Source organism: Bombus flavifrons, chromosome 8, assembly GCF_040668555.2.
Source record: "Bombus flavifrons isolate JBK064 chromosome 8, iyBomFlav1_principal, whole genome shotgun sequence".
Taxonomy (NCBI): domain Eukaryota; kingdom Metazoa; phylum Arthropoda; class Insecta; order Hymenoptera; family Apidae; genus Bombus; species Bombus flavifrons.
This window is the reverse complement of record NC_138449.1, coordinates 2,779,236-2,800,473: the sequence shown is the minus strand read 5'-3', so window position 1 is coordinate 2,800,473 and position 21,238 is coordinate 2,779,236. Positions and strand designations below refer to the sequence as shown.

Here is a 21,238-nt window from a genome sequence, read left to right as displayed (position 1 = left end):
GAGAAGAAAAGAAGAGGAGACAGGACCGCCGCGATAAAGTATAATTATTTTCCGATAGAGTGGAAATTATTCGGGAACGAGCGACGAGTTATTGGCGATATTCATACTTTTATTAAACGGTTCTCTCTTCCTCCTTCTGGCTGTCTCCACCCCTTGCGTTCAATCCATCCCTCTTCCATCACCCCTCTTCGACTAGCACCCCTTTCCTCTTTTTCCTTTTTCCTTCTCTCTTTTTCTTTCTTTCTTTTTTTTTCTTTTTTTTTTACTTCAGCGTCGATCGGAGATGTATAGCCGGCACTCACGGCAAATTAAGCCCTCTGCTACTATTTTATTCCATTGTCCTTTCGGTTGAGGAGGAGATGCCGTGATTCTGTGGCCAATCGCCGAGAATGTAATTACCTGGCTTACCGTTTGTCGTGATGCGAATAACAACGATATGTCTACGGTGTAATCGCTTAAATAATTAGTTCCGACGATTAATCAGGGGTCTTTTTAGTAATCGTCACGCCGATACAGGATCCAACGGGATATCAGAACAGGAAATTTCATTACATCGAAGCCTGCGCGCTCTTACGCCTCCGGTCGGGGCTGAACGATTCCGACAATCGGAATTCGGGACTCGAAACTCCAATTCAACAACTAACGAAGAAGAACACCGGTACTTTCGTTGTCACATCGATGATGACGAATCCGAGTGGTGCTCGAACGAAAAATTCTGTACGTTATTATCCTTTGTTCTCTGTGAAACGAGCTTGTTAACAATTTAATCGTATCCAACAGGTTTCTCCTGTCTACTCTCATGGAATAGTCATGAAAGAATCGATCTCGATTTCTGAAAATACATTTGTCCACGCAAAAGATGTATCTTTTTTAAAAGAGCTCGAGTTAGGTGAACATAATCGATAAAAAGAATCAACGAAACACCTGCAAGAGCACGTTAACCCGCATCGGTCTAGCCAGCTTCCTTTCTGCGCCATGCTATCTTACTTTATAAAAGCAGACGATCCTCGTCCTGCTGATGACACGTTGATAATGATACTCCGCAGCTATTCAAGAACGAGTAACATTGTTAACTTTGCAATAAAGCTGGGGTGATATCGTCAGCCGAGGGAATACAGGGAAGGAGAAAGATGGGGACCGGGAGGAGGCAAGGATAGCTATGAAGCGACGAGAGCGAGAAAGAGATGGGCAAGAAGATGAGTAGAGGGGAGGGGAGAGGTGGATAAAGCAACACACAGAAAGCGAGATCTCCCATTGTAAGGTAAGGGATGATAATAGGTTGACATCTGCACTCAGCAGCCCCCGGTTCCAGCAGCTCGTTGGAAACGCAATTAATATTCGTAATTATGCCACATCCCCACCTACATTCCACTTCTAGACTCTCCTCCCAGCCCGACCGTTGCTTTCTATCCGATGCCTCGCCTACGTATTCCAACGGTTACTTTCTCAGCCCCGTCGAAGAAACAGGAATTTAACGAGATAAGTTGCAATCACGACATCGGGAAGGTATTAATTTTCTTTTTTCCCTATTTCGTCTCTACCTTCGTAACGAGTGGAGGGAGACAGGTAAGGGAGAAAGAGAAAGGTTACGCGGAGGTGTACGCAAATTTCTCCATCCGATTAACGAGGAAACGAGTCATCGTGAAAGGTTTTAAATGAACTTACTTTTAAGGCACATACCTAATCATATCTAAGCTGCAATTTGTCCTTTTGTTTAGGAACACCGACAAAATTAGATTAGTTTTACTTGTATCGTACAAATGATTGCTTTAGGTAATTCGTAATATGTTGACACAAAACTATTCAAGCATTCTTAAGAAATATATACCTAAGTTAAAAGCTTTTGTTCGTTAATACGTTTTAATCATTTAGACACATAATTAACATGGTTAGAGGAGAACGCTTATCGAAGAACGTTAAACGAACGTTACAGGTCACACCGGATATTCTGTGTTCCCTGATCGGCCTCGTTACTAAACAATAATGGAGTCGGGATTTATTTGCGGCATTGAGGTAACCCTCTGTCCTTTCACCCTACTAAAACTGTCACGTTCAGCTTACCACCTGCTGTCCTTCCTAATTGCCGGCGAGGAACGCCAAGGATCGATATGTCGAAGATCTTGACGATCCTAATGCGATTGCTATTTTTTAATTGCAAATTATGGTAACAAAGGGTACAGTAAAAATTTTTACAAATGTTCTTTTTTATATGTGCAACAAATAAAGAAACAATTCCAACCTGATATCGTCGAATCCTGAATGAGATCTAAAGGTTTACCGCTGTTTCAGTTTTGGAAACATAAACCACAAGAGTTTCCTAATACCTTTATACCGTACATTATCTCTTTTAGTGACAATGACTATAGTACAGGTCAAGGTATAAGAAGGTTATAATTTAAATCATTCAAAGACGACAGTAGTTGACGTATTAGGTTTAAGTCCACTTGGGACTGTACGCTGTATTTAGCAAAGTAAACAACAATAAGATTTGAACAATGCTGTTTATAATTTCCTTATTTTTTCTGTATCCCTTTGTGTATTTTTGTCTAGAAGATTCTTCGTACAATTCTGATCAAGATTTCGTTATCTGCTTACGTTTTGTTAATTCTCTTATCCTGACACTTTTGAAACGTGTTTATCGGAATTTCTGATGAATTTTGTGATCTCGCTATATCACCACGCGTACTATAATCCATAAATTGAACCTTATTCGTCCCTTAGAAATATCGAGAAAGGTGACAACCATCAGAAATTAGACAAGTTACACTTTTTTTTTTTTTAATCGATGCACTAGGAAACGCTGGCAAAGGTTCGCTTTCGCGTTGGCAGTCGCCGGTACGACGTCCCTAGGCGAAACACATAATTCCATACCTAAGAGAAACGCTCAATGGGGCGGAAATTACGCAACGGAATTTGCGACTTCTCGTCCACCGAAAGCCCGCTGTCCAAATAGAAAATGGATTAAGAGCATCGAGGTACAGTTTCGAAGCTGAGTCGCAGATATTATCGGTAATAGCGCAATTATGATAATGGTGGGTAATTCTGCACAAAATTCAGATAGAGGGAGAGAACGCGAGAAGAAGTGATAGATAGAGATAGGATGGCGTAGGGAGTAGCGAAGAGAAGAAGGAGACAGCTGAGCGAACTGAGACTGCTAATGAAGGAAACAGTTAGATTCAAACGGCCTCCAATAATTATCCTGCCAGCCATCCATATTATAGTCTCGACAATGCACGAAATTGTTCACACTTCCCTTGACAGTACATCTAACGCTCCGTAGTTCCTGAATGTTGGATGCAAAGGATGCTTCGACACACCAATACGATTCCCTGTGCCGTTATACATGGTCCAACACCCGTCTCATCACGTCGTTGTACACGTACAATAAAAGTAAATTTTGGCGAATTAAAGGTTTTCCATCCTATTGGAAAGGTTAACTTGCGTTCTTGATAGCCATGGTATCTATAATAGGATTTCAAATCTGTACATTCAGAGGATAAAATAATTAAGCTTTGTTCTTAGGAAGCGTGTTGAGCAGCTATGCTCATGTCGGATTACAAGGTTAGAGAATCGCAAAATGAGATAAGTGGATTAGGAAACCGCATTTGTCTAATACGGAGCCTTCAATGGAACTGTTTCTAAAACGTTGCCTGAAACGTCTGTGGGTTGAAGCAAAAAAAACAAATCAATGGATTTGAGAATTTTCCATGTGCAGGTATTGTTCAATTATTTTTTGACGAGGAAATTGAAGGATTAGGAAGCTGGCAAGGAGAGGGGTGCACGCGTTAAAGTAGAATCGCTGTAATTAATGGTAAATCATGGATTATGTTGTAAAAGTTGTAAAATCATACATATTTATAATTCATTTACATCCAAAAGTACTCGACTCGCCATTCTAATCGTCCTAAATGTATTTCCCATTATAATCATTCGACTCCTGAATCCCACGATCGTGCGCACCCCTCGACGATGTTATTGGTATTAAGCTCGTTCCTTCGAAATCCAACATGCATGCAGCAGACTCGTGATTGCGGACCTCTTAGGAAATATAATCAGACCGATGAATGCGAACGTCGAACCGATCGTTGGACACGTAAATTCACGTCATTCGTTGCCGTCGTCAGGGCTTAAACCTCCGTAGCCAGACACACTGCGCTGCGTTCCGTGTTGATGTGTTGATATTAGTAGAGCTAATTTGATAGTTTAATCAATTTCCGTAAGCCGACGGGAGTTTAATGGTGATGTCATCATTTTCAGCGGGGTACAATGGGGTTAATCTCGCTCGACGAGCTAATATTCGGAGAGTTAACAGAGTTTCAAATGCAGGCAGGGCCGTCATTTGCTCCCGCATCCGTTCCCGATCGTGCACGCCAGGATTAGAAAAAGGAAAAAATGCTCGAACGTCGATCGTTGCGCATCTCTTTACCATGAAAATCGGTGAATTCGACATTTTATAAGCAGAATCAGTCGACAAAGATCTAAGATCTAATGAAGAAAAAAAGAAAAAAGTATTTAATGATTAAAGAAGAGAAAAAATATACATACGGTAATCGTTTGAAGTGTCATTTTGCAGCATTTCTCTCTTTTTTCTCTCGTTGACGATTGAACGATACGTTCCTAGCATCATGATACGTTATGATGACACTCGATCGCGAAAATAAAGGATCGAGTTATTTCGTGCGTGTTCGAAAAACAACGAGTGAAAAAAGACGGGAGTAAAAATGATACGAAAAAAAATAATACTTTTTCATAACTGATAACTAAATGAACCTCTCGTGGCGCGCGCACTTCAACTGGATATTCCATCAAAAATTTATACGATGACGAGGAGAGGAAAAAAATATGGAAGGTAGATAGAAAACGAACAAAAAAAAATCGGGTACTTTGAAACAAAACAACGTCGTCATTAAAATCAAAATGCATAGGTGAAAAAAACAAGAGAGTAGATTAGAGAAAAGAAAAAACGCGCACGCTCACGGATGCACGCATAAACGTGAAAAAAAAACACAAAAAAAGATTAAAAAAGAAAAGGGTGAAATCAATGTGTAATGCAGGTATCGACGATCGTATAAATGAAAAGTCAGCACGATGCCGGAGGTTCGTTTGCAAACGGACGATAAAGAATTCCCATACGATACACAGTTCGTCTCTCGCGAACCCAGGGAAAAATCAAGCCCGAATAGGCCGGCTGACTGTGAGGTGAAAGGGGTGGGAGTGCAGTCAGAGAAGAGAGGGATGCTGGATTACCACCGGCGGAATTAAAGATTCACAGGCGTGTTTCGCAGTTTTCGTTCGAGCGGCCCTGCATGCGAATCCCCGAGCGGGCATATTAGGTGGAGGCACGCAGTTAGGCAATAACCGCTGTCAATAGAACCCGGCCTCTCCTCCTCTCCTGGAGTGGCCCCCACTCGAAAATGCTACTCGCTAAATTAGGTAGGTTATATGGGCTTCGTTTCATTTGCGAGCAAACTTTAATAAACGCTAAAATTGCGTAAAAGAGCAAGGTTTTCAGACGAGCGAATCACGGTCGGGGGTGATCCTTCCTCGTCGTCAGCCTCCGCATATACGGATAGAGTCCATGACTGCTTCGAGTCTACCGAATCGGTATTTCTTTCTTTTCTCTCTCTTTTTTTTTTAATTCTAACCCTTTTTGTTGCTACCGCCGTGTCTGTGCGGTTACCTGTTTGCCGAGAAATGTAGACGAGCATGCCTTCGTTGATTTTATATGTATCTAGGGATTAATTGCAGAGGCAAGGATGTCGGGAATCGAAAGTTCTCTCGAGAGAGAAAAATACGGAAAAATGATGATGTTACAAATACTATTTTTAAAATTGATGTCATCTTTTTGCGCTAAATGAATTTATGGATGTAGATCATTTGTTTTATGGGTGTTCAATCAGTTGTCTACTATCAATGAAAGTAAGAAATTAATCACAACTGGAGTTGATCAGTGTGACCCCTAAGTGTTTACGTAACAATAATATTGGTCCTATTTGTTTCTTTGGACGTTTTGTCTTCTGCCAAACGATTGCGCTGCTTCAGTATTTTTAAAATGAATGAATAATTAACACTTAAAATCTTGATGAAACAATGATTTGAATTTGTTTGTTTACATGTTCTGGTCCTCGTTTATGTGCTTTCTGTATAAAGTAGGAGATTTGTTTGAATAATCTAATAATTCTATATTTGAATGTTTTTATAATTGCGGGGTAAAAAAATATTCAAATGATAATATTACTGCCATCTGTTATTCGACTGAAAAAACATTTCCACTGCTAGTTTGATAAATACAAGTTATTTACTTTCTATATCCTAATATAGTAAATTGTGATTAGTATTCTTAGATGACAATGTTAAGATATAATATTGTGTGACAATTGTTTTAGAAATTATAATATACGTTGCACTTTCATTTACGTCTCAGTCGGTAACACTGAAATGACCGTATCGATGCCGGTATAGTAACACAGACCATCTGTGATAATAGCACTATGGACGACCTCGTCTATAATAACATTGACTATAGACGATACTATTCAATGATTACATATATTTAATGCGTTATCTGATTTGCAAGATTCTCTTATCAACATGCGATACGTAACCGAAAAGCTAGAGTTTTAGAATTACCGCTTCTTTGTGTCTAACCATCGCAGTTCTGTACCTCATCTGAGATACCATCATTGGCTACATACAGAATAGACCTGACACGAACGTGGATTTCACATTCTGAAATACCGACCTCGAAAAATATCGAAATGTTCTTCGCGCCCTTTACTAACTATAAGTCCGTTTAAACATAAGTTTGAATGCCCTCTGTTTATTCAAGCAAAATTTTAATTAGCGCTCGATTAAATAAACATTTGGCTATTGAATTCATTTATCTGAAGGTAAAATTTATTATATGAACAAGAAGTCGTAAACACATAGTAAAAACATAAGTTGTTGCATGACAGATCCAAATAAACGAAATTCTACCATATGTTAAATACAAATTACAGGCGATATTTAAAAAAGACAATGTAAGTAATTATATTAATAATCGAAGTAAAGCAATACTTTAACATAATCTTATATTAGAAAATAAATCAGAGCTGAGTATATGAAAACATTTTAGATATAGATATCATATTATATTAGCTACTATTGTCTGATTTCGAAAACATGATTATTAATAAAATTATTTGAGAATCAAATATAACGGTGTCAAATGTTCTTAACAATTGAATCTACATACTGTAACCTATTCTCTTTAATAAATTAGGTATTAACTATTAATTAGGTATTAATTACAATAGTCGCTACTTATTCACTATCAAATAGTTTTATATCTTCTACTACGGATAATATAAATAACAATTACTTGTGAACTAAATATAAATCTGTCCAATTTCTTCCCCCCAATTATGCATTAAACTCACCAAACAAAATCTATTATAATGTAGGATAGATATTACATATATAAATAAAATTAATTTACGATATATAACGGGACTCGAGCGAGATTAATATCCTAAAATAGTAATGTAAATATTAGAGAACTAATACAATATTAATATAATATTAATATATGATGATTACTAGCGTGTTTGTGGAGTCTAATGGAAGATTTGCAGCCCTGCCTGGTATTTCGGTATACGGACAGGGTTAGGGGCTGTAATTTGATGTCCTTCATAATCCTAGTTAGTAGATTTCTACAATAAGTTGATCCACTAGTTCAGTTGGGGCATGCCTTTCTAATCCTGATCAATAGACCCTCGAGACCGGGAATCCTATTTGTTCAGTTAAAGTGTTTCAGTTTGCGGGCCTATATGCTCAATCCTCGAGGTTACCGCGAAATCATCGGTCGGTGGCTTCGTGTGACTTTCCGTCCGTTAACTGTTTCGAAAGATCGTGAACTCGTTGGTTCCGAAAGCACCGCGAGTTTTCCATTTTTAAGGGAAGTTTAGTTCAGTCGTGTTACAGTTTATAATTTTCCCATATTTTAAAAGATATTAGTATATATGAAGATAGAGTATTAGAGTTTGGTATAACGATTCAAATTTTCCTTTGCAAGACAAAGGATTATAAATAAAGTGTTAGTACCTTTGGGAAGTTGGAATTTCCCAAACTACCTATTGTGAGGTCTACTACTCGGACCACACCGGATCTGAATTGGCATCCTAAGCACTCGACGGATCCTCTCAACAGTAAACCACGTGCCGTAAACCTTAAATAACCGATGAGGCTCGTCAATAGATCAAGGGCGGTGACGCCAACGAGACGTTACACTACGCACCTTCGGCCGTCAATTGGATGACCGTGATTGGACAAAAACAGATTCCCACTTCACACGATACGTTGACTAAAACACATCCAAAGTTTGCGATCTTAACCGAACAGTTGCAACCTGATTGATCGCCACCTAATTGACAGGTCGTGTTGACAGTTTTTATAACAGTTAATTAATCTTTAGAAAACAATAGGAAGCTAAGAAGTACGCTAATACAGTCTAATCCAGTTTAAACCATGCAATATTCTTTTTGAAAATATTTGATGATTTAAAATGGGCTGACAAGCTGTTGTGGCACGGCGTGGAATATCGTAAATAATTGTAAAATACATATACATACGCTATAACCTACGATTTATTATTGTATAATTTTTGTAACAATTTATGTAATCGTTCTATGGAAATAGATATTGCTTGGTGTACGTTTACCTTTAAGTTTTAGGTTTAAGTATTAGTTTTAACCCTCAATCTATACAGGCAACGTAGAACGCATGCGTCTTAGCCCTAATTAATCATAAGATAGATCTACTTTAGTAAATTATTAGCGCCCGTTAGGACCGCTAGGAGCGCTAGGAGCGCTAGGAGCATTAGGACATCGTGGCAAGTCCTGGGAGATCTAAACCATGCCCATTGTGCGCGCTTTTTCTACAAAAATACATTATAACTTAGAACGAAAAGTTAAGGGCTTCTTTATCTAATTCTCTAAAATAGTAAATTATTATATAATGTTGAGGTTGAGGTTGACTGATTGAAGAACGAGTGGATGAATTTGTAATAGAAAAGTATATTGAAATAATTAAAGGTATGAGTATAAGTATAATGTATAAGTTTATGCTGATTCAGATCCTTACTTTCTTAGTGTTACAATACAATGGAATCGATAGGGAGCACGTTCATATATTTATAGCAAAAGGACATTACCAAAAAAGTTAACCTTATAGCTTTAGCTAGAGGCTACAGGAAACATAAATAGAAATCTGTTTATTACTTCCTTTATTCCTAGACCTTGCAACCCAAAACATAATGTATATTCAAGGGTACAATAATGTGCACCTCTCCTTACTTAGAATAATTCTGCGTAATAGCAGTCTCCAGGTCACGGATGTACATAAATAAAAATGTAGAGTTTTTCTTGAAGTAGTTACTTCAACATATAAAATAATTGATTTAATAAAGTGTTTACAAGCTTCATTTTTCAAATTTTGCTCAAAGTTAAAGTCTTTTATGCGAAAGGCTGCCGGTAGATCCGCGATTTAATGTATTTTAGCTTAAGTAGGTTTTAATGCTAAGATCTAAATTAAGTTTAGATTAATTTTTTGTTTTAAGCCTTGTTATTAGACGAGGGATGGCGAGGGATGCCGAGGGATCGTGATAACGTGTAATACTTTCTGAAACGTTGTAGAAAGTTAGAATTCTATACTTCTTTGCGATTACAGAATATTCTGTTTCATATTTTATTCATAATTTCATAAAAGACTTTAGTCTTACCTGAAACTGGTACCATTGACTAAGAATAGGAGTCGTGTATAGTCGTCTGTGTTAGTACTAAACCGAGTACTGTATCGATAACGTCGCATGTGATACGAAATGGTAAGGGGCTCAGTTAACTCTCAAAATGTGAGATAAGAAAAAGCATTGCACGTCGCGTCTATTCTGTACTACCGATAAGGTACATTTAGTATGTGTACACTTTGTAGGTTAACTGTAGTACCATACAGAACCTCTTGTTCTTTGAACGATCGGTATTTCAGAATATGTATGTTACACGAAGTCTCGTAAGATGTCAGGTCTATGCAATAATTCGTCCGTGTTTGATCTCCTATTTTATCGAATCGGAAACATCACGTGTCATACTAAAACGGTAAGATAATCTCGCTCATAGAATACAAACCATACAAGACAAACCATAGCAGACAAAAGAGCATTGCTTGTCGGATCTATACTATCCACGGCGAACAATGTGCCAAACCATTATTCGTTACTCTATGTACAAGATAACAGAGAACTTTATGATGGAATGAAAAGTGCTTGAAACGTATGTTAAGGAATATTATTTTACTTTTAAATAATATACACTATGAATTAAATTAAGTTAAACATTTCAAAATTATGGAACATTAAGCAATAACGATAGCTTTGTGTACTTCCTAGAAATTAATTTAACGAAATTATTCATTATATAAATTATTATCAAATGCATATTTGTAGGAAAATATATGCTATTTCAAAATTTTCACATCAATAATCTCTTCAATACATATTTCTATATATATAAAATTTCAGTATCAAGAAGAGCGGTCTACAATTTCCATAAATACAATATCAGAATTTACATATTATTTTCTGAAACGTTTCCAATAATGTATCTCATCAACGTGCACGATTGATCATTCATAGTATTCATTACAAAAGATCCTTAAGCAATTCAGTGAGTGAACCGAATTTACAAGCACGAATATTTTTCTAGTTTCCTGTCCTTTATCTATAGCAATTTTTTTATCGATAATATTGGCAGCTATTGTTCAGGACTATATCGATGAAGAAGATGAATCGCGCTTAAACAACGAATAAAAGCGGAACCAAGAAGAAATCCGCGAAATCGATCTATTTTCTTTCAGCGATTAATTGAAACGATTGTTATCGGAAACATCGTGTTTCTACATTAAAGCTGAAAGATAAACGTGGTGAATGGTGAATTCTAAAATATTTCAATGCTGCTTGTTTTTTGATAAAACTGCGGCTTAACTGAATCCTCTTTATGCTTTTTGTACAACTGATGTAAGTTTCTTTACTTCGTAGTTACTTGTTGAGTTTATTTTTTAGACATTTCTGTTGTTTTACAAAATTCATGTATATTTGATTGATTTGTTACGGGAATACGTAACTCGAAAGATGGATTTAATTGTTTATTAAATATATCTGTGATTCAGATATATGTAGGTACAAAAGTAATGAGAAAGATTTCTCTTTTCAGTTTCTTTTTAGCAGAATGATTATTACTTTGAAAATCTTTTATCTTGTAGAAGTGTCATTATAGAAAATTGTCTAGCGTTGAATATCTGTGGGATTTTTTATTTTTTGAATCTTTTATCACTTTGAATTATCGAGTGACTGCATTATCATTAAATTATAAAATATGAAACCATTATGTACATACATTACAAACCTAATAACGATAAATATGTCGTTACACTACAACATTTAAATGCAATTCGAGCTTTCAACAAAATCAACTGACCACGATATTAAAAAACAGTTAGAAACGTTTTACCTTTTACGCAAATCCCATATCATGCCGAGACCCTATTCCATTCCATTCTCTACATTTCCTGTCGCTAGCGTCACGTAAGAGACACAAGAAATCACGAAATTGACAGATCACCGGTGATCTCCTCGCGTCGTAGTTCGAACGTATCGCAAATAAGCTAAAGAATTGAACTTTAGATATAGTAGTAAAATTTATTGTGCGAATTCAACAGAGTGACGGTTTAGAGTGTTGGAACAGGGAATGTGGAGAGCTGATTTTAGGAAGATTTATATACTATGGATTTGGCTCGTATGGAGGGGGTGTCACCGAGGCCAGGTCAGAGATGGCCATGCTTTTTTTTTTATTTATTTATTAATATTTACAATCAATTCTCGCATTGAGAATTTTCAGTAATTTTTTCTAGCGTGGCGCAGTGACATGACCAAATATTTATAATAAGTTAATACTTATTATAGATAAGTATAATTTTGAAGTAAGTGTTGTAAATAAGTAAATATTATTTAATATAAATAAATAATTAAATCTAGTGTTTAGGTCTAACGGGTAGTGTCTCTTCAGCCTGCGGATCTGGTTCGACGTATCGAGTAGTCCAGTAATTAGGGGGTTTCGATGTTTCTTGACTCTTTTGCTATATCTGTCGCTATATTTTGCTATTTCCTCTTTGACCGTGGGTATCTTGAAGTCGCGATGTATTAGTTCGTTGGTGACATGAGATGGCCATGCTGTTACTGTTTTTTGACACTGTAACACTCTCTACGTAGTTGTTTGCACGGCTTGCGGGATGTTCGTTAGACCTCCTTGGTTTTTCTATCGCTAATTTATGGCTCCGTGACACTAACCACGTGGAAACGAAATCATACCTTTTTACAAAGTAATTGCTGCAATTGCGAATCATAGAAATAAAAAGTGAAAAGGAAGGAAAGAGGCAATAATATTCACGGTGTATCGAAACAATTTATCGTACAACTGGATAAAAATCGTCTAAAACGGTAGAAAATGTGAAACGAATCAACGATTCGTTTCTTTTGCATATTTCTGTCGCGTAATTCTGTAGCTCGACGAGAGATCGTCGAGCAAGATCGGAACACGCAATCGTAAGGATAAAAAGGCAATAATGTTCGCCAACGACCCCGTCGACGAAATCTTTAACAGCGTGTTGTATCAGAACTATGAAGGTGGCACAATACTGGTTCACAATCTAGAATCTAGATTCTAGATCCTCTGACGAGGAAGGGTTGCGCGTTAATAAACTCTCCGGTGACCGTCTTCCTATCAGGCGTTCACATCGTGGCTTAAATAGTGAATTAAGGTCGCGGGGCCGGTGATCTAGGACAATCGCCAACGCCGTGCTTGATTTTCTATTGGATCATTTTCCGCTGCTCGTTAGACTCGGATAAAATCTCTGGGGAGTTATGCGACCTTTTAGTGACACGTGTTAGTCTGGAACTGAGAACTTTCGAAGGATTTCAGTCCCTTTTGGGAAGGGGTTGTAGAAGATGTAGATTTATGATAGTCGTAAAAGGGGGGATAATATTGTACCGTTATATTATCATGGAAATTTTCCAGTTATTTTATGGAAGTAAGTTTATTTAATATTTCTATATTGAGCACTACATTATTAACCATCAACGCTCCGACTTTTAATTGTGAATATCGTCCAACTTATTCTCATCATACTTCGACTTGCAAGTTTTTAAGTGTCAGATTTTAAATGACACAATGACGCGTAAATAATAATATTAAAGTCATTCAAAACAATCTTTATTCTTGTTATTTAGAAGTAATATGATTTTGTTTACAATATTTATATTAATTATAGTAACATGTAGAATTTTTTGAGCACCGCATATCGGTGGTGCTTGAGAGGCACACTTGGAGCATTAAGTGTTAATAGTATTATGCGACCTGCTATAACGTAAGAAGTGTTATTGAGTTTTCATATTGTTAAGATATCGGTCTTAAGTTTGTTCGGACGATTCTAGTTTTGATAACATTTTAATAACATTGGACCTTCATTACGTAATTTTCAAATTGTTAAGATATTAGTTTCGAGCTTGTCTTTCGTAATTAACAATCAAACACGTTAACGCTTGACTTAAACACACACAGCGCGTAAATTGCCATCGTGTATCGTGAATAAATAACGCAACTTTCATACTTATTTTCCAATCCTATCTTTATTTAAATGTGAGATTTTAAAAAATGCGAATATCTGTGTCGAATGAAACGATATTCGAGCGATTTCGAGTAAATCGCGATTACCACTGCAAAAGCAACGTTTTTCCGCTCCGTAAGCATTCCTGAGATGTTGAGAACACGCGTAATTAATATTTTAACGGGAATACAGGAAACGTGCCACGATACTTTTTGCGCTAACTTAACAGCCAGGGGATTTACGAGCAAACTGTTGCTTTTGTGCTGGTCCACGGTTTTGCTTTCAAAATGCTACTCGCGAACACGAATCGTTCGATTCGCGGCAAAAAGATAGGATATAGGTTTGGATAGGTTCGCGACAGGGGTTGATGTATGTATCGAATAAACGATGTCGCTAAAGTATCGTATTGTTTTTTGTACGAGGTGCCATAACCGATTGAAAACTGAGATGTGCGAATGATGTGAAAAGAATTTTCTCTGATGCTGTTTTCAGGTCAGGTCAGTTCTTGTCTCAATATCGAACGAGATCGATAAATAAAAAAGTTTATCGAAGCTAGATTCGGTGATAGAATAATATGGTTCTTCCCTAGGACGAAATTAATTAAAACTATCTCAATTGAATAGACAGAAGTTCGCTATATCGCTTTGAAATTTCATCGAAATAAATAAAGTTGCGTTATACTTAAAGTAAATTAAAACTCCCCTTTCCAATCACGTCAAACCCATTTAACAATTAAAATTCCTCTCAACAAATTCGATCAAAACATCCTTTGCCTATCCTCTCTAACCCTTTCAATTTCATTAACGAGCGAAAGTACGCGTCGAAAAGACGGCACCAAAAAATTGGTTTAATTATAGGTCGCAATTAAAGGATGATAACGGTCGGTGGGATAGGAGATGGTCGAGCGCGCGGGCACGGCGCGAAGGCAAGCAAAAAGGGAGCAAAGCAGGAGCGTAAACAAGGAGAGTGCAACGTGGGGGTGGCGGTGGTTCGCGGAGGGTGAGACGGCAACACACGCGCTCATGCGCGCCTGGAACCCCGCCCTGTCGCTTCGGACGAAAGCCTGTCCCGTCGAGGACTCTCGGTCGAGTTTCGACGAGTAGTCACGCTTTAACTCGCGATCCGCGAGGCGGATGTTATCCGGAACGCGAGTTCACAGGTGCAGGTGTGCCCAGATGTAACACGCGAAAGCTTTGAAAAAGCTGGTTGATCCTAGCTCCTGCACCCTGTGCCAGAAACATCCGGACGGAGACGTGGTTTCGAGCTGGTGACGAAACTCCAGGAGCCAGGAGGCAGGTGCGGGTGTCAGGTGTCGTAGATAGGTGTTGGGGTGTTTTAGATCTTCGAGCCTGGGTCTGTCTTTATTCGACGAATACGCGGCCACCATTACAATAGAATCGTTGTTTCGAACACTTGTGGATCGAAGCAACTCTAACGAATCACATACATATACGCGGCGACAGGTGTATTTTTTAAAGGTGATAGTAGTCGTGGAAGGTGTGGAAAGATTCAAAGATTCATTGATCACACAGCAACACGGGACACTCGCTGTCTTGGATACGCGCCTTCGGTTGTTCGAGTCGTTTAAGGTAAACACCGGTGTGTGCCACCGATCGGCCGAGATATCTAGGTCAACAGGCAGTGGCCAGAGGCAACTAGTTGCGGCTGTAATCGTTCCTGTAACCGAGGCCAGCGGCAGACGTTGTGTTCTTTTTTGGTTGAAAGAAGGAAGAAAGAAGAGATCGTTCGTGATAATCTAACGCTGGACCAATAAACGTCCGAGATACCAGAGGCGGGAGGATTTATCTAAGAGGTGTCGAGAGAAGAACGGAGAGAAATAGCTAGGCGAGAAAGGGGTCTATTGTTCGTTAAGGTCGCGTCGCTCACGATCGGATTTCCTTGATTACGGTTACGGTATCGACGCGAAGGAACAGCAGCCGTGTTCTTTCCGGTGGAGGAAGAAAGTAAGAGAATTTCGATCAATCTTGGCCAAGCAACGCGAGACGCGTTATCCTTCATCCTCGTTCTGGACACGACTTTTGCCGATTATACGCGCTGATGACAACTGCGGATTTATTATCAATTTTCGTTAATTAGAACGATCCTCGGATGTTTGTGTCTGTTCATTCGAGTTGATAGTTAAGGCGAAGGAACGAAGGAAAGGAAGAAGCAAAAAGACAATAAAGTGTATCATATCCGAGAAGATCGAAGCCAATTGGAATATTACAGAAATGATTAGTTGATCCGTCTTTTATCGTGTTTCGAAATATTTTTATTCGTCTTATTCGATATTCGTTAGTTAGAGTGTTTGTAGCAGTGAACGGGTATTACCAAGGCCTAATTAAGGATTTAGTTTTGTAATGATTCAAGTGTCGTCGATTACGCGATAGAGTTTAGTGATAATCATCTAGAGAGGCGGTTTGTAGGAGTGCTCAGAGCAAAGATAACGGCCTTGAAACTTTTCCATGCACGGATCGGAAGACCGAGCTAGGCAAGATGCTCTATGCCTGACAGCGTGACTACAGCTAAAGGTCGTGATCGATCGACTTACTTCGATGGCCTAAAAGAACTTTAAACGTTCAAGGTCATTATGCATAGCGATAAAACGGAAACGTTGTAAAGTGCGGACAAGTCGGTTGGTCCGTTCGATTGTTACGACACCTAGCTATTTCGTTTTGAAATAGCGTAACGCACGAGTCCTATTCTACTCCATTGCATTTGGCCAAGAATCTAGTCTCGATAGAAAATCCTCGTTACAGGCCAGATGAGGCGATAGCGGAATTCGTTGATCCGCACGATGTCGTGTCAAGGATACTCAACCGATCAAGAACGTCCTGGCATTCGCGAAATGTGCCACGCACATCCCTCGATCTCTCTCGAGTTCTTACAGAGTTTTTATAAGACTTCACAGACACCGTCGTGCTTAACGAAGCGACGATAACGGAGGATCGCTTCGTCAGGACTCAGGTTGTTCTCGCATCACCTATGCGTTGTATCATCTAATTCCACTCTAAAAGCGGAACGTAAAAGCAACGTCGTCGGACTGATAGAATTGACGAAACCACAAAGCGTACCGATCGTATTTCCTCGTTTCCACACGGTCCTAAACATCGCACAGCCTAAAACCTCAGGTGGATCAACAAAGGCAAATCCTCGTCGATCCTCGCTTTAATTAACGCTTTGATCAAACAACCTCTAGACCAGTCGTAAGCCAAAGTGTTCGCCAGATGACATAGTTCGCTAAATGAGATCACCGAAGCGACCTGTCGATTGAACGATTCAGAAAGCTGATACTTGTGGTCGATGCGAAAGGAGACTCGACGGTCGACCTCGCGATCGAAACAGCTCCCGACCCCTTAGTAGTCAACGGACAAAAGCGGCCTGGCCGGCACTCGATGAGTCCTAGTGAAGATAAGGATCCTCGAAAACCCTTGATCGTTTGCCTGGAACGTCTGAAGAAGCTCCGGTTGGCACCTATTTGAGAGCGGTCGGGTGATGCGCGGGAGCAGCTCTGAACTCCTGCTGGAGGCGAGTTGCGTCCAGTGTCAGAGCGATCATCACGCCGGCGAGCACACCACCAGGCATCAGCAGCAGCATCAGCTAAACGAGAAACACGACTTCCAGGAGCGAGAGCTACGTCGTCGCAAACTGTTGGAGCTCGGGTTCGGCGCTTCGCGGCGCCGACCGCCACGGCGTACCTGCCGTCAGCGGTTCAACTTTTACGCCACCTCGGCGTTGGCATTTGTCGCGACGTCCGGCGGTGCGGCCCTATTATTTTTGGTGCCGCTATACGTCGATCCGGCCATCAGCACTCTGGCTGCCGATTTCTCGCCAGATCCGGTCATCTGCACCACCTCCAGGCGCGAAGAACTCGCTGGCTTGTTCAATTGTACCTGGAGTTCCTGCCGCGAAGGATGCACCAGTGACGTTTATAGGTGTACGCATATATACGTCACGTATACACCATGGAGCAATACGAGCATGAAGAATGACACCGGGGGTAGAGGCAATTCGGAGAACTCTACCGGCGTCACGCACACCTCAACCACTTCGGGTAAGAAACTCTCACACTGCAGACTTATGGAGAGTAGTTCTATCTTCACAGTTTAGAGCATCTACTTGTTGTTGGATTCGTGTAATTTTGGACTGTAGTGGAGAAATGGTGACAGAATGTTTTGACGAAGTAATTAAATACTGTTTTGATCATTGATACATATGACGAAGCCTGCGTCTCTATTTAATTGTGCAGGTAGCGGTGCTTTTCTATGTCGTTTTAGATTTATTTTCGATTTCATCAGTTGAATTTGATTTTTATTTGAACTTACACAAGTTTCTGAACAACTGATACTATAGAAGGATCCTAGCTTTTTATTATCATCCGAATATTTGTTTTTATATAATTATTTTTGTTAAACTGTTAATAAAATTTGTTCTTACTTTCATCCTATTTCTTGGCGTACATAAATATATTCATAATTAATATTAAATATATCTTATATATAAATATACAGGGTGGTTGGTAACTGGTGGTACAAGCGGAAAGGGGATGATTCTACGCGAAAAAAGAAGCCGAAAATATAGAATAAAATTCTTTTTTTTTTTAATTTTTTCATCGAGACAACGATCTACAGTGAGATTTACGCGTACCGAGCGAAAATTCAAAGTCGATTTTCTCGAAAACAAAGCCTCAAACGAAAAATTTTTATTCTATATTTTCGACTTCTTTTTTCACGTAGAATCACCCCCTTTCCGCTTGTACCACCAGTTACCAACCACCCTGTATAAGACGCATGAAATTTACATCATGAAAATCCATAGTCGATGTTTGGTGCCCGTGTTTGTCGTTAACCTTGCAACTTCGCACCTCTTTAATTCGACCTCATCGCAAGGTCGATATTATCGATATCGTTTCGCTGAGTTGGCAGAAAACTTATTACTGTACGTTGAACATTGTTTAGAATGATCTTGGTTTTGTCTAGGTTCCCCTATTTTCTAATTCATTGACTTGCGTTGTATCATGGCAGCATTGAAAGTTTTCTACTTCATTGACTTGCGTTGTATCATGACAGCATTGAAAGTTTTCTATTAAATAGATTCTATCATTGTGGTAAATCAGCGTATTACATTACGATTGTAAAGTTAGTTTACTTCCAGTAATTCTTTGCAAAACAGTCACGAGGGTACCGTACAATTTTTAGAACCAGTTTATTCGTTGGGAAATTATAAGTATAAATTTATGTTTTATATATTAATTTGTTAAAATATTTATTATAAAAACACGTAATTGTTTTTGTAATGAATGAATGAATGTTAAAAAATACTTTAAGATTTTCAAAGTAATATTTTTAATTCTTTTAATGCTATTAGATATATATTCATAGAGATAATTACATCTATAATTTTAAATTTAGAATTTCAATTCGTTTCGAATCATTTTGGTTTGAAAAATCTAAATTTTTCATAAGAAGGTTCTAATTGCTCTTCGCTTTAATAGCAACTTAGAAAGGCATTTTGCAAAATGATATTTATATAGTTATAAGAGTTTAGAATTTTATAAAATTACATTTAAGAAGTTGAAACTAAACGGAAGGATATAAAATATTGCTTCTATTTCTACTTCGATCCTGTAGCAAATCCTTAAAATCTGTCTTTTGCTTCGTATGTTTTAGAAGCCATTTCATACAAGACTTGAAATCCCGCTATAGCAACAATAAAACTTTAAAAGTGTCATAACTATGTAACTTACTGGGAATAACATTACTTGCGTTTATACACCATTTTTACCCAGAATAATGCTTCAAACAATTTCTCAAAGCTTTTTATACCTTTTCGAAGATGCGTATGAGTGACATAACCATGCAGTTTGACTTGTAATGTTTTTCTTCTCGATGAAGATCCCTTTATTAACCCTTCTATTGTGTTCCGGTCTATATCATTCAACTGTGTCTAATTATATTAATTAATTAATAACTGCGTAATTTATTACATTAGTATATAATTTCTCACATATTTGTCTACATACTTTTCTACGCACCTAGTAAAAATGTACAGAAACTACCATTTATCCAATATTGGAGTTCAGAGAATATACACAGCCGCTGTCTCTGTGAATAGGTGAAATGTAGGAACGAGGGATGAAAAAAGATCATAATAGGATTAAAAAACAAAGGTGGAACTGCAAATTGTAATCTATTCTAATATAATTTGAAATTTTGTTTTTTAACAGTGCCGACGCCAGGCGACGTGGAGGCAGTGCTCCTGGTGAACATCAAGGGGTGCGGCTATCCGCCGATCGTCGACTGCGAAAACTTCACCCGCGAACTAGGCTACGAAGGCGCGAAATTCCCCTGCCATTACAGCCGCGTGAACGGCAGCATAGTGATGGCGAACTATAACCGCGAGGCGCAGGTCACCACCATCATACACTTCTTCGCGGCGCCTTTCGTAGTGACTCTCGCGACCAGCGTCGCTCTGTGTGTGATGCACTGTGACTGCAGGTGCAGTCCACCGCCACGGCATTCGTCGCGAGGAATGAGAAGAGGCAGGGGCAACGATCTCAGGTAATGTGACTTTAAACATCGGTAAATCATCTAGTGCCCCTGTAGAATGTCTATCTTGTTGCCTGTTCCGAATGAACTTCTGGCAGTATAACTTGTTAGAAAATGTTCGATTGACCAGGTCCTAAAATTTTAATCTATAACAACATGAAAGTGCGGATCTTAGATTGTTCGGATTATTATAGTCAACATACAAGGGGTTGCGATTCGAGAAAGTTGGAAAACACTAGATTAGGTTTTAAGAAGCTCTCAAGGGGGTGGGAACGGCTGGGATGTCGACAGTAGATCGGTGAACGTTTCATTATTCATTGAACTAGTACTTGAAGAGCACGTTTCCTCTAGTGAATTGACAATGATCAACGAGGACGTGGAATCTTTCTTTTTCCAATAGTGTTTCGTGCTTCGACAGGAAGATTTTGGAGTTAGAATTGTCACGTGGTGAGATTTGAAATCGGGAAGAAGTTGGAGATAAATATAGGATACGGTGATTGTTTGAAAGGAGAATGAAAGCTAGGCAAGTTGCTTTGGGAATTTCGAGGTATAATTCGAGTATAAATTTGAATTCAGATGGTTGGCGTATGGAGTACAAAGTGGTTTATTAGCGCAGGTTCTCAAACAAATCTTGAAGCTCAGGTAAATACGATTGTTCAAATATTAAGATTGACCGACTTGCTTCTATGTGCGGCGTGTTGTACGTAGATGAGAGAATTATTAATTGCGAAACGAAAGCGGGGGTAATAAAGATATTTCACATGCATGGTGATAATTTTTCTATTTTTCAACGAAAATTTAAAAAGAGTCTTTATATTCTTAACAAATATTGAATTTAGTTTCTCCTCTTACAAATGGTATACTAAAAATATTTAAAAATAAAATAGTAATATATACAATTTATAAAAATTTTAAAACGTTTTTTAGTATTTCAATTTTTACAAGATTATTATAATTTATCATTATATTTTAATATTTTCTGGATATTTATGGTT

General features: G+C 38.4%; 1 protein-coding gene across 2 annotated transcripts in view; it reads left to right on the top strand.

Annotated features, from left to right (window-relative positions):
- The first annotated feature begins 14,809 nt into the window (after nucleotides 1-14,809).
- The window catches only part of Teh1 (tipE homolog 1 phospholipid transfer protein), a 62,587-nt gene continuing 56,158 nt past the window's right edge, over nucleotides 14,810-21,238 (top strand). For both annotated transcript variants that reach the window (XM_069118455.1, XM_069118456.1), the window contains exons 1-2: nucleotides 14,810-17,749; nucleotides 19,922-20,255. In XM_069118455.1, the coding sequence (XP_068974556.1) occupies nucleotides 17,191-17,749; nucleotides 19,922-20,255 (893 nt within the window). In that variant the 5' untranslated portion in view covers nucleotides 14,810-17,190. The remainder of the gene's footprint in view (nucleotides 17,750-19,921; nucleotides 20,256-21,238) is intronic.